Below are 12,512 nucleotides of genomic sequence, written 5' to 3'. Positions count from 1 at the left end.
CAAAACCAAGCAACACAGGTTCATGGGCCTATTATTATGTGGGCTCAACCAGTGACGGTCCAATTTCAGTCTTCCGATCTGTCATTGTTTGTCACCCCAACTACTATATCCACAACGTCGAAGCCTGACTCTGTTCCTGTACAAACCACAACAACCTCAACTGCTCTAGCGACAGCCAATACGTCTCAGATCCCTTCTGCTACCCAACCCACGGAATCAAATCATTCCCTTTCTTCAACTGGCTTATCGGCGGGAGCAAAAGCTGGAATTGGAGTAGGCGCCGGCGTCGGCGGCGTCGCTATCTTTGCCTTACTATTCCTTGTGTTTCGGCATCTACACAAGGCAAGAAGCATGCGAGCGGCGAGCAAGGGGCATTACTACCACAACACCGAAGCGCTGGGGGGCCTCGTCCCGCCGGCGGCTTCGAATTCGCGGCAAGGGCCTCCATCGGAATTAGATAACGCAGAATCTAGCTCCCGAAAGTATTTGCCTGAGCTTCAGGGTTGAGCTTCCTCTGCGGATTTGCGTGATTTAGGTGGATATATTACACTTCCTTCCTTCCTTTCTTTCTCTTCCCGCCTTTTTTAAGAAGCTATCAGTTCGTGCAAATTGTGTAATCATATGTTTGGGGTTCATTCGGTCAACAGCTGTGCAAGGGTTTACTTTATCAACCTGCAATCTTTCCCGAGTTTCTCACATGGGATCGAGCAGTATTGATACACCTTCTTGATCCATCAACCTGCTCCTTTCTTCTAGCAGATACGAATCCGCCGTCGTATAATAGATAAGCTAGGCTAATTTGGCCGTCTAATATAATTTACACCGGAACAAGTCCTGCATGGATGGTTGAAGTTCGCCGTCTTCTGGAGCACGATCTAGAATATTCTTAAGAAACAGGAATCCCGGGATTCTCAAAAAGCAGAGGGCTCATGCCTATGCACAACGCTTTCTTCACAATAGCAACAGTCGCTCACTCTGCGAGGTGAGTAATCAAGTATCTCTTATCGGCGTCGTTCAAGCTTCAACTGCATTACGATTACATCCGCAGAATCGCCGCAACGAGCACCATCGCGAGCGTCCCTCGGACAACAGAGCCGTATCGGACGTGGGACGGGCCGAGCCGAGGTTTCCAGTCCACGGTAAGCCACGTGATCCATAACAGAATCTTTCTATTGGCCCCTCATGGCCCATGCATAACTGTGTCCTTTTTCATCGTCACCCAGAATGTAGATGCTAGAATAGTTAACTTTAGGATACTCTAGATAGTATTGGATTATGCTATATTAGTAACTTGTTACATCCGAACAGAAGTAGTGACAAATACCTACCAATCTTCTCGCCTACCATTTTCTCCTTCCTTAATTATTCAATTTTCTCTAAGAACGAAGTCCCATTAAGCTATGGCTGACCCATATCTGCAGGATGTGGGTTGGCCCATGGTCCTTGACAAAACAACCTTACTAGATCCTTAGGTAGAGGCATCTAAACAGAATAGCCTACAAGGATTTGATAGGACTATTGAAATAAATGTGCTGCACTGTCTCAGTAGCCTGATTCTTATAAAGATAGTCCATTTGCAGAGCATATGATCTGCACCCTATGTTCTCTAGATATGAAAGCCTGTTTTCATTGTGCGGCAAGCTCTTTGCACCCTTGCTAGTCATAAGTTGAATACAATTCAAACCAGGCACATACGACCATAGGGTGTGGAAAACAGGGCTTCCCATCCGCTCAGCCGTACTTAAGCCACATATTAAACAGCGGGAAATTCTTAAAAAGCCTTCCTCCTCTAAAAAAGCAACCTTATGATTTTAGTGTAGGTGCTGGTGATGTAGGTGAGGACTTTATTACTCCTCATCACCACTCTGGAAGATGGCTCGCAAGAGTCGCAAGTAGTGATAAGAGGTGGTGACAAGGGTTTATAAGGGGTGAGGAAGGACACCTTTACCAAGCAAAATACACACTAGCTACTAGTCCAGCTACTGTTAAATAGGCTAAGAGCCCTGTTATTTAAAATGAAGTTTTTCAGTTCCTATCTTATTTAATCTTTACTAAATTATCTACTAGTACCTGAGCTCGCACCTATATATAACATCACATGACTATGTTTTCAGAATTGCTAAGTTATATAGGTTTACTCTTCACTATCAGCTTCAGTAGGAATAGAAGGAGAACATTATTTCTTTCAGTGCTATAACTTCTTGCTCCAGGGGTATCAGGGGATCATCTATTTGTAAGCTATGGACATCTTTGGTCATCTCCAGGTAACATTGTGTAGCATTTATCTGAATATATCCAGAGCTCAAGAATCTTAGCAATGGAGCCTCGCTGTGGGCGAAGAGTCTGAGCCTCCGTCTTCGGAAACAGACAACCTTCGTCAGCATGAGGCCAGAAGCTCCTGCACGGCAAGATCGTGTGGAGCAAACTGCAAGCACATACTCTTTATAGCTGCTTGGACTAGTCAATACACTTTGGCACGCCAGCGCAAAGGGAGCAAATGCAATCCCCGCCTGTGCTGCCAGTATGTACTCCCATACTTATACCATACTTATACCCATCCTTCGAATCACTCAAGTGTTCAAATACAGCAAAAGGCCCAGAGAACTCAACAAAAACGAACACCGCTGCGCCGTCTGAGCTAGGCGACCGGGTCACCCGAAAAAATGAATGCGCTGGTCCTTAGGTCAGAAATTCTCGACGCCTCTTAAAGTATCCCCACAGTTCCGATCCAGCGTTTCTGGTGCCTTCCTGTGTTTGATCCGTCCGGGAGGGCGATATGGATTGCCCAAAAAGGAGAAATCTAGAGTTTACTTCCAGCTGCAACCGCGTCAATCACCAGTTCACGAAAGGCAACACTGAGTTTTGTCTGCTTCTGATCATCTCCCTGGACCCCAAAATCGCCCAGCAGACATATTTCCACTTACCGTGCATAGCTCTCTCCCATCTCCCTGGGGATATCTTCCCTGGCTCTATAGAGCAAGGCTTTCCTTATCCTCTCTGGTTCCGGCAATTTTCCGCTACTTGCCACTTTGTCGACCTCTTTCTTGAAGATACTGCTGATCGTCCGCCATAGCGCGATTTCCAGCAGAACTACGCCGAGTGAATAGATATCGTGCTCCGGCTTGAATGAACCTCTTGGTTGCCCCTTGGCGGAGTGGATGCCGATAGAAATTGGGTTCCGCCTCGGTGTCATCATCATTAGCGAGCACAGTTCTACCATCGATATTACGCGCGTAGCCCCAGCCAGCGAGGTATGAGACACGTCGATGACCCTCCAAGGTCTTCACCCAGGCGAAGCATCGATCGAGGGAGATGCATCCGGACCCCGTGGTCTTGCTTCTGACCAAGTATCACGACAGGAAGGGCCATGCTGTTACAAGAGGACAGGGATTCTACCGCATTTCCCCCTTGATCAATGCTGGTGAGACTGCAGGTAATGTCGGAGGTGAGCCCTAATTCCGCTCCTGGAGATAAAACGGCAGTCGACCATAAGAGTTCCAAGGGCGTGGAACCATCCTGTCTGTATCGCTTTGAAAAATGGTATACCTAAATGCACCAGAGCCATGCAGTACTATAGTCGAGTATTGATACATGATTTTTGTCACCTCCAAGGGCAGAAAACCACTCTCGGTGGTCGGGCTAGGATCGGCCCCACCATTAGGGCCAAGGTACAAGGGGCCCCCAGATCTACGACAACCGTGATCGCATGCATGCCCACCTTCGTCTTCTATCTACTTCTTGATACCGCTACAGCGTAAAGATGAACAACGACTCATTCCACTACTTTTCGCAGCTGCCTCTAGAACTACGCCGTCTCATCTGGACGCACTGCCTACCGCATCGTATAGCAGAAGAAGACACCGCCGACTTCCTTCTCGACGGCAACGAATCGCGTCAACCCTGCTGGGCCGACCGCATAACGCACCAAAACGCTCAGCCGCCGGCCATCGCATTCGTCAACAGTGAGTCGCGGCAAGTTGCGCTAGAAGAGGGACGCTGGTTGGACCTGCAAGAGACGACGAGTCTAGAGTCGATCTGGGTGCAGCCGCGTCGGGATGTGCTGCATCTCAACTGGACGCGACTGCGCTACAATGTCTGGGGAAACGCTGACGACCCTTCAAGTCCAATCGCCATGTTCCTGTGGCAGGCGGAGGATCTGGGGATGCAGCCGTCTGTCGTGGCGGAGATCATTCACCCGTTTAGCTTGAAGGCGCTGTTGGATGGCGCGGATGGCGCGGATGCGTCCAACAGCCCGTGGCTTCTCTATCACAACGGAAGAAATAATGACGTGGCGGACATTGCGTATTGCGCGGAAAGTCAAAGCAGGCTAGACATCACCATGGCGGCGGTTTCTCTGCATGTCCCCAGGGAAGCGGCTCTGAGGTCTGGCCTGTTCGGGTTGTTGGGCGATGCCCCTGTTCAGATGGTGGATGTGGGCGACGAGGCTCGGTTGTGGGAATTCCAAGTGTTATTTAGGGAACACGCATCGGAAAAGGAACCGGCCGTGCAGACGCTCTTCGAAGCATTTACTAGTTCTCAATTCAAGACGGCCGTGGAAGCATGGAAAAGACAAGCGGAATGGATCCTCTTCGCGTACATGTGGCAGCGAGCACGAATGGACAACGTCGACATTCTTCGGACGGACCCGGGCTCCGCTTGGGTTCCTTACCTCTCGGAGCAAGAGTTCCTCAGGATGTCTGAGTATTTGCCCGCTGAGGAGCATCCATGGGTCAAGCAAGCTAGGCAGAGCGCCCCAAGCTGCGGCCGCGGATCATGGTGCGATATTGTACGAATGAGTGTTACATAAAAGAGCGACTTCCAAAGAACTTTGGGACTTATTAAATGGTGTATACTGATAGCTATATAAGCAACAGCCCACCACCCTTCGCAGCAGATGGTCATGCTTTACAGGCCTCGGCAAGATGCTTATGGATCTCCTGCGTCTTCGTAATAGCCTCAACATGGCTCTTCGATAGTCCCGCGCTATTGTACTTGGAGACATATTCCCTCACCTCCTTCTCCACCTTGTCGTTAAAACCCGCTCTGCCCTGGTTATTGCTGATGGTCTGGTCCGCGTCAATCTTCCGGTACCCCGGCACCGGCGGCCTCTCTATGGGATCAGTGTACGCGACGGTGAACCCCTTCTTCTCCATGTCCCCTTCAAACGCCTTGATGATCTTCTGCGCCTGATCGTAGCGCCGAGCATCGCCGTGCGTCTTCAGCGCAGCGATCATCTTGTTGACCCGGTCATCGGCCGGCTGCCTGCCGTCAGCTTTGAGCTTGGCAATGGCCTTCACACCAATATCCTCCGCCTCGCTCATGACGTTTTCAAAAGTGTCCTTCTTAATTATTCCAGTCCTTGAAGATATTCTTATTGATAAAGTCGCCCTTGAAGCCCGACCTGTCAAACTCGTCGCTGAAGACATTGAGGTTTTCTCCCTCGCCGACGCGGCCCCAGGGGGAGAAGCAAAGGCACAGGAGAAAAAGTCGTCTTCACACTACTTTCCTGCTGACGCCAAGATCTATCTACTGAGCAAGGATCCAGGGGCCAAGACTTCGAGACTCACGTAGTCAAAACAAGGCGCCCAGCGTGTGGTTTTGCAATTTCCGAACAAAAGCAGTGGACCCTCCTGCATCTAGCACGGGCGTGGGGGGCTGCGGCTCGAACAATGTCAATTGGAACAAGGATATAGTTCGTGGTGTCTTATCTCGATACATCGGCTACTACATAAGATATTAGCTCTGTAGTCCCTATTTACCCTTGTATATACTAGATATATGCCTCACCGTTCTGTATCTAACCGAGAACCCTGAGGTTGATAACCAGAACTGTAAGCAGGATACTCCTATTGCGTCCAGGCTGTCGGCGACAACACTACAAATACAGGTTATGGGTCTGTTCCTTTCCACCGCCTGTCGTTCTGTTGGGGATCAATGCTTATTTGGTACAGTGGCAATAAAAACCCTTGTATCACCATTCCTATTCCTTCCAGCTGTCTGGCAACGGGCCCAGTCACCACCGACACTTCCTGGATGAGGCCAATGTATACTACCAATGCTACCAGTCTGCCAACATCCCTGCTGCTGGCTCTAGGAACTTCCATAAACTGCTCAGCCTACGCTGAGTACATTTATCCTTGGAGGAACACCTCAACAATTAACACATGCTACGTTGTGGCAACCTTCTATGACGGTATGAAATGAGATCATCTGAGTTAAGGGACTGAAAATATTTTGAAAATGATACATCTGACCTACAATGGCAGCGGATGTCAATACCTTTGTTTTGTGGAACCCATCATTATCCCAACCGACTGCCAATTCCAACCAGGCTACCGATACTGTGCCCAATTAACTAAGTCCACTGCTACTATTACAACCCCATAACATCCACTCCAACGACATCTACCCAGCCCGCCACTATTACAGGGCCAAACGATGTACCCACACCATTACCTATCCAGGTGCGTACTGTCCACGAACTAACCCAAACCACAAGCTCCCAGTTGCCCTTGACTAACTGCAATACTACATCCAGACTGGAATGGCAACAAACTGCAACAATTTTTTACCTTGTGCAAACAAATGACAGCTACTACAACATCACCACCGCCAATGGCATCGCGCTACAGATTTCTATTCCTGGAGTCCCTCCCTGAACGGAGACTGCTCCGGCCTGTATCTGGACTACTATGTCTGTGTGGGTTTAGTCTCCGGCAGCACTGTTGCCCTAACTTCCACGACAAGGGCCACAACTACTTCAACGACAGGAACCGGAGGCGCAGTCGTGACGCCTACCCCAACCCAAGCGGGAATGGTGAGCGGCTGCACGAAATTCTATCTCGTCGAAAGCAGCGATGGGTGCTACGACATCGCTGCTGCAGAGGGGATCACACTCTCGAACCCGTTTTCCTGGAACCCCGCTCTAAACGGGGGACTGTTCTGGACTGTGGCCTGATTATTATATATGTGTGGGACGTGGTGATGCTACCGGCTCCAGTACTACCACCACGGCAATGAAAACTACAACAGCAGCAACTACTACTGCGGTGAATGCAACTCCTGTACCAACACAGACGGGTGTGATTTCTGGGTGTAAGACGTTTTATCCGGTCCAGTCCGGTGATGGATGTTATGGCATTGGGACGAAACACGGTATCACTCTGGACCAGTTTTATCAGTATAACCCGGCTGTTGGGAATGATTGTAGCGGGCTGTGTCCGGATTACTATGTTTGCGTGGGCGTGTGTGCGAGGATGGACTGTTTCAAGGCTACTTAGGGCGAACAAATTAAAGATTTGGGGGCAAAAGGAAGGGTTGTAATAATATTACTGAAAACTACATTTCCATATCTGCCCTCTGTTACCTAATAGAAACCCACACACCAAAGGAAATGTTCTCCTGCATCGCAAGAAGCCAGAAGAAAGTCACATATAGCGAGCAGGAGGCGGCCAAATCCCATCTACCACCCCATTTGCATCCTTCGACCGAGCCGCCGCTCTGTGAAGCATCTCTAGCTCAGACGTATGGCGATACGGCCAACGTCTCGCTTCTGGCGGAGAAAGATCTCGCTGCGTAAGGCGAGCAAACAACGTCGGCGCAATATGTTTAATATGCACCTTGAGTGGTCTCGCCGTCTCACCTGGCTCCAAAAGCCAAACAAATGGTCTTGCTTTATCTCGAGATTGTATGGCCTCCTCATCCACATACAGAAAGGCATCTAATCGCAGGCCCTGGGGGAGCTCGCCTCCATCACGCATGGAGAGAAACTGAGATTGAAGAGCAGCAACATTATTATCACCATCATCAGATACATTACTACTCTCCACATAATGAAGAGTAAATTTCGCCATAATCTCCTCATTGATAACCTGAGGCGTAGAATGTAATCCATGATAAACAGCTGTGTTGAACTGCTCCTTGAACGACGGCCACTCGGGCATATTTCTCGGGAAGAAAATCAGAAGCCCACAGATTGCCACCTGGGTTTGAGATAGAACATGCTCCTGCCATGGGACACGTAAAGCAAACCGAATATTCCGGGCATCGTCGTCGCTCAGGGTTTTCGACGCCTCGCTCTGGATGTTTCCCCATCTTTTCATGACGTTACGGGCGCTCTCCTGCGCTCGCTTCATCGCCTCTGTGGTAGCTGCGGCCATGGCTCTCTGCAAGAGTTCGCGATCAGCGGTACTAAGCCGCGCCACTTCATGTAAGAGTCTCTCATTCTGGGCAGAGTCAACCCCAGCGGCTACTATTACAGATTCTTCGTATGTTAAAGAGTCTCCGTTTTCGATGGCCTTTTTGACAAGTTCAGACAGGCTTTGTCCACAGCGCCCACGACAGAGAGCATCCTCCTCTTCTGGCGGAGGGCGGCGGGTGATTATTCTTCGCTGTTTGTCTGTAAGGGAGGAGGGGTCGGTAATAGCTCGATTATAAAGAGTACGAGTGGCTTCATCGAAGGTGATAGGGGTCCTGTCAATGTTGAGTATGACGTCTCCGTCGAACAGTCGAATAGGTATGGACATGCTGACGCTTTCTTATGTAGTGACCGTGTGGTTAGATGTTAAGTTGTCTTGCAAACGGGTCACAGAATAACGAAATTAACAGTTAGCGTATGACCTAACCATGAGCCACCTTTATAAATTAGTTCACTTCCAGATATCAATATATTTCAGCAACCTCTGAGTTAGCATGCTGGCACCCATGCTTCCTATATCTAATGCTTAGGATACTTTTCTTCATCCCCTGTTCATTCACTCAAGCCATTTTCTCAACATGTTTTTCAAGATTTGATTCACATAATACAACTGCAGATTCTGACTGACTTAGTCCATTCACACTTCACACCAATCATCCTACATGATTTCAGTTCTATGCATTCCCAGCACATACGACCATAGGGTGTGGAAAACAGGGCTTCCCGTCCGCTCAGCCGTACTTAAGCCACACGCCGGCCGGTTAGTAGTTGGGTGGGTGACCACCAGCGAATCCCGGCTGTTGTATGTTTTTGTCTTTTTGTTAATATTTTTTGACATTTTGATGGCCTTGACGGAAGTGATGAAGACGGCACATTGTAGAGGAAGTGCAGTCTAGTCCCCTATGAGAGTTTTGTGGGCCAGAAACATGGACCAGCACGTGATGCGTTAACCCTAACGCATCAAGCATCAAGACTTGAGACAATAAACATTGGCGTAGCCAGATACAGGGGGTTGTAGATGGACAGTAGTTGCTTTGGGTGTTAATACTTGCTAGTAAAGTTTCTCCTTGCTATATCCTGTTAATCGTTAACTAGATGGCATGATTGATGGCGGCAAGCGCATCTCCATTAATCATGCCATCTAGTTAACGATTGACTGTATTAGAACTGCCTTGTGCAAGGGGATTCCGGTGGTTTCTCTACTCACATTGGACATATCGAGGCCTATGATAATATCTCCCACGAACGGATACTTTTATAACCTGCATAAGCAGCAGCTTAGACATTTCGTACTGTGGGTGCAGGCCTTCCTGTCAAACCAAAGCGCCAAGTCATATTGCCTCAAGTTTGGCAATTGCGAAATGATAGAACGACGAATATGTTTGTGTCGTCAACTGCTAGGAAGCCAGTGGTATGACCCAGATCGTAGATTTATATAATAGTAGGTGATGTCCAGATATTATTCAACATCGTGTTGAAAGGGATGTTGCACTTCTATTGAGGCCATAGAGATCTATAAGGTGCCTGCCCCATGTAACTTTGACTGTCAGCTATCCCAAAAGTTTCAGCAACCTCACTCTTGTACTATATGAGATTACAATGCTCTTCAGAATCTAAGCACTCATCCATTGGGGCTTCATAACATAGGGTACAAGTACTGCGGATCCGTCTTTGTTGATAATGAATCTGGAGTCTATACCGGTTCGACTCATTTCTGGACCCTCAAATAGTGTGAAGCTCAGCTCATCTCTGCTTTAGTCTCGTATTGATATCAAACTCACCTCACTGTTCTCTGTCTTCAGCATTAGAGTAGACCACCTCTCAGATCTTGCTCCCCACTCCAAGCCTGCATTTTACCATCCCCTAATATCTTTACCTCTGTCCTGTCTCTTGACAAATCCATATCTCGTCACCCGCCCTCCCTAAGTCATCCCCATCCCTCTACCATTCCTACCCGTGTATATTAGACATTTTGGCATTCTTCACGTACACTCTCGACCAGCGCACCCTGAACCCCATAGACCATGGCCAGTGTCCGAGTCAGACCAGGACTACATATGAAGAGCGCATCAAGCTGGCACAGGCGCAGGATGCGGCGCCTCAAGGGCAGGCACAGATTGGCAATCCGTCAGCGTTGCCGCCAGGTCCTCCTGCCGACGCCACAGGGCTGTAAGTACCCGTGGATTCACTGATTCGCACAACATGAGCTGATTGATAGCAGTTCGAGTCATTGGTGGTGTTGAGAGGAACCGCGCCGGCTCAAGATTTCTAACCAGCGAGCATCTGTTCCGGCGAGTGTGAGACAGGTGTGCTATGATCTTGGCTGTCCTTAATTGAGGATCGATAAGCGCGCCTTTCAAGCGATGCAGGAGGCTGGGGAATGTTTTCTCAACAGAGAGTTCAAATGTGAGATAGTCTCGACCTGATATGCAGTAATCAATGTCATAATCTGATCTGATGATGATAGTGGCCGAGTCTGCCAAAAAGCACGGTCATCTGGAGGTTGAGGTGGAAGATATGCGGTTTGCAAGGATGGCAAGACAATTGTTCATTTAAACAATCAGGCAGCACAGGCTCGAGTCATAGGCCTGTCATACTGAATTGCTGGGATTCTTTCTCACGATGGACTCCTCAACAAAGGTGTTGGAGAAGATTGAATACTTCGGTGAAGTTGATTGGATGGTTTGACCCTCGGCGATAAGATGGATAAACAACTCCGAATCGGAAAGTTGCGGTCTTTCGGCAGCAGTTAGCCTGAGGTGCCAACCATCTCTGACTCAAAACTCTATGCATGACAAATGAATCTTAATCCTTTCTCACATATAGCACGTTAATTTCTTTTCCTTCCCTTATTTCATCATTTCTTTAGAACCTCATAGAGTTTTCCATGCCATAATTTGATCCTTGGTGACCTCTATTGCTGACCTGAAACAAAATCGTGTTGCGCCTTATCGTCGGTCTTTTGCGCAACTTTCTTATCGCCCTTGTCGATTCAAATCGCCAATCGATCCACGATTGCTTTTGCTTATCGCACATATACGGATTATAGACTGAGATATCACCTATCCCACCGCCTCTCATGGGTCATCTTTTGCAACATGGAAGGGCGACTGTGCGGCAGTTGAGCAGAACACGGCCACAACGATCGCAACTAAGGCACCACTCCTCCGAGGCGTCACCTAATCCTGCCCCTGAGAAGAACAGCACATCAGCAAACGCTTCGCGATCGAGTGCTCCACCGTCATCCACATCGTCATGCTCCCCGAATAACAGTTCGCCCGGAAGCACACCTTCAGCTGCCTCCACCCCCGCCCGCTCGAGTTCGCGAACGTTCTTCCAGGCCATCCAGGCAGGACCAATTGGTAGATTGGCTGAATCATACGCCAGAGTACAACAAAGGAGACCTTACGCGACGCAGGTTGTCAGCTCTATTGTGATATATCTATGCGGCGACCTGAGTGCGCAGTTGTTGTTCCCCTCTGACAGCCCGGCGCAAACATCACGGGCTGCTTCTGAAGGGAAGCCTGCGGACTCGGCTGAAGATGGCGAGGATAAGGCTGCTTCGAGTGGAGGATACGATCCTCTGAGAACTATGCGACATTTGACGGTTGGTGTGGGATCTGCCATTCCGTCCTATAACTGGTAAGTATTGTCCTACCGATGGCCCTTAGTACATCTTGCTGATGCGATCACCTTCACTAGGTTCATGTTCCTCCACAACAACTTCAACTTTCAGTCCAAATTCCTTTCCATCCTCACCAAGGTCTCCGTACAACAAGCGGTCTTCACACCCGTTTTCAATACGTACTTCTTCAGCGTACATTCCCTTCTCGCTGGCGCATCCCTGGAAGAGACATTCGAGCGCTTGAAGGTCGCTCTGCCCGTCAGTATATCGAATAGCGTTAAACTTTGGCCTGCCGTCACGGCCTTCAGCTTCATGTACGTGTCTCCGCCTTTCCGGAGCATCTTCGCCGGTGTCATCGCCGTCGGCTGGCAGACCTATCTCAGTTGGTTAAATCAGAAGGCTGCCAGAGAGGTCGAGGCGGAAATGGCCGAGCCGGACCATTCGTCTCATGTGCTGGTTTCTGGCAGTATCAGCCCTTCGACAACGATAAAAGCATGAGGCACCTTTCCATGACTGCGTTTTTTATACCCTTTCCTTTGCATATTCTAGACTCGCAGGCGCGATTGATTTGAATAGGCGGTGGATTGTCCTGCCTTCTTGAGCGGTGCATTTTCGACGAGTACATAGACCAGAACTATTCTCATACATTATACCCCAATACAAGAACAAACCTCTCAGTGATCATTACAA

The 12,512-nt window shown here is 49.0% G+C and overlaps 7 protein-coding genes across 7 annotated transcripts; 5 read left to right on the top strand and 2 right to left on the bottom strand.

The window, feature by feature from the left end:
• Positions 1–36: 36 nt before the first annotated feature.
• Positions 37–507, top strand: P174DRAFT_485051 (uncharacterized protein; the record flags this gene model as incomplete). Its single annotated transcript, XM_024830765.1, has 1 exon — positions 37–507. One exon carries the CDS (start codon positions 37–39, stop codon positions 505–507), a length of 471 nt encoding a protein of 156 aa, XP_024682545.1.
• Positions 508–3,760: 3,253 nt separating this feature from the next.
• P174DRAFT_460085 (2EXR domain-containing protein) lies at positions 3,761–4,842 on the top strand (the record flags this gene model as incomplete). Its single annotated transcript, XM_024829840.1, has 2 exons — positions 3,761–4,729; positions 4,759–4,842. The coding sequence occupies 2 exons, from the start codon at positions 3,761–3,763 to the stop codon at positions 4,840–4,842; spliced, it is 1,053 nt and encodes a 350-aa protein (XP_024682544.1).
• A 56-nt stretch (positions 4,843–4,898) lies between these two features.
• P174DRAFT_369356 (uncharacterized protein) lies at positions 4,899–5,457 on the bottom strand (the record flags this gene model as incomplete). The annotated part of the gene is made up of 2 exons (XM_024822276.1): positions 4,899–5,358; positions 5,402–5,457. Coding segments are annotated over 2 exons (516 nt in total), but the record flags the coding sequence as incomplete, so codon positions are not given.
• A 576-nt stretch (positions 5,458–6,033) lies between these two features.
• Positions 6,034–6,958, top strand: P174DRAFT_430919 (uncharacterized protein; the record flags this gene model as incomplete). The annotated part of the gene is made up of 3 exons (XM_024825665.1): positions 6,034–6,193; positions 6,361–6,464; positions 6,593–6,958. The coding sequence occupies 3 exons, from the start codon at positions 6,034–6,036 to the stop codon at positions 6,956–6,958; spliced, it is 630 nt and encodes a 209-aa protein (XP_024682542.1).
• Positions 6,959–7,427: 469 nt separating this feature from the next.
• On the bottom strand, positions 7,428–8,525 carry P174DRAFT_388938 (uncharacterized protein; the record flags this gene model as incomplete). Its single annotated transcript, XM_024823429.1, has 1 exon — positions 7,428–8,525. One exon carries the CDS (start codon positions 8,523–8,525, stop codon positions 7,428–7,430), a length of 1,098 nt encoding a protein of 365 aa, XP_024682541.1.
• A 1,762-nt stretch (positions 8,526–10,287) lies between these two features.
• Positions 10,288–10,825, top strand: P174DRAFT_450890 (uncharacterized protein; the record flags this gene model as incomplete). The annotated part of the gene is made up of 2 exons (XM_024828977.1): positions 10,288–10,366; positions 10,419–10,825. 2 exons carry the CDS (start codon positions 10,288–10,290, stop codon positions 10,496–10,498), a joined length of 159 nt encoding a protein of 52 aa, XP_024682540.1. The 3' UTR covers positions 10,499–10,825.
• Positions 10,826–11,025: 200 nt separating this feature from the next.
• On the top strand, positions 11,026–12,505 carry P174DRAFT_441214 (Mpv17/PMP22 family protein). Its single transcript, XM_024827256.1, has 2 exons — positions 11,026–11,839; positions 11,900–12,505. The coding sequence occupies exons 1-2, from the start codon at positions 11,277–11,279 to the stop codon at positions 12,318–12,320; spliced, it is 984 nt and encodes a 327-aa protein (XP_024682539.1). The 5' UTR covers positions 11,026–11,276; the 3' UTR covers positions 12,321–12,505.
• The last annotated feature ends 7 nt before the right edge of the window (positions 12,506–12,512 follow it).

Source organism: Aspergillus novofumigatus, assembly GCF_002847465.1.
Source record: "Aspergillus novofumigatus IBT 16806 chromosome Unknown P174scaffold_4, whole genome shotgun sequence".
NCBI classification, from domain to species: domain Eukaryota; kingdom Fungi; phylum Ascomycota; class Eurotiomycetes; order Eurotiales; family Aspergillaceae; genus Aspergillus; species Aspergillus novofumigatus.
Note: the sequence above shows the minus strand (reverse complement) of the source record. Positions and strands in the feature narration are given on the sequence as shown.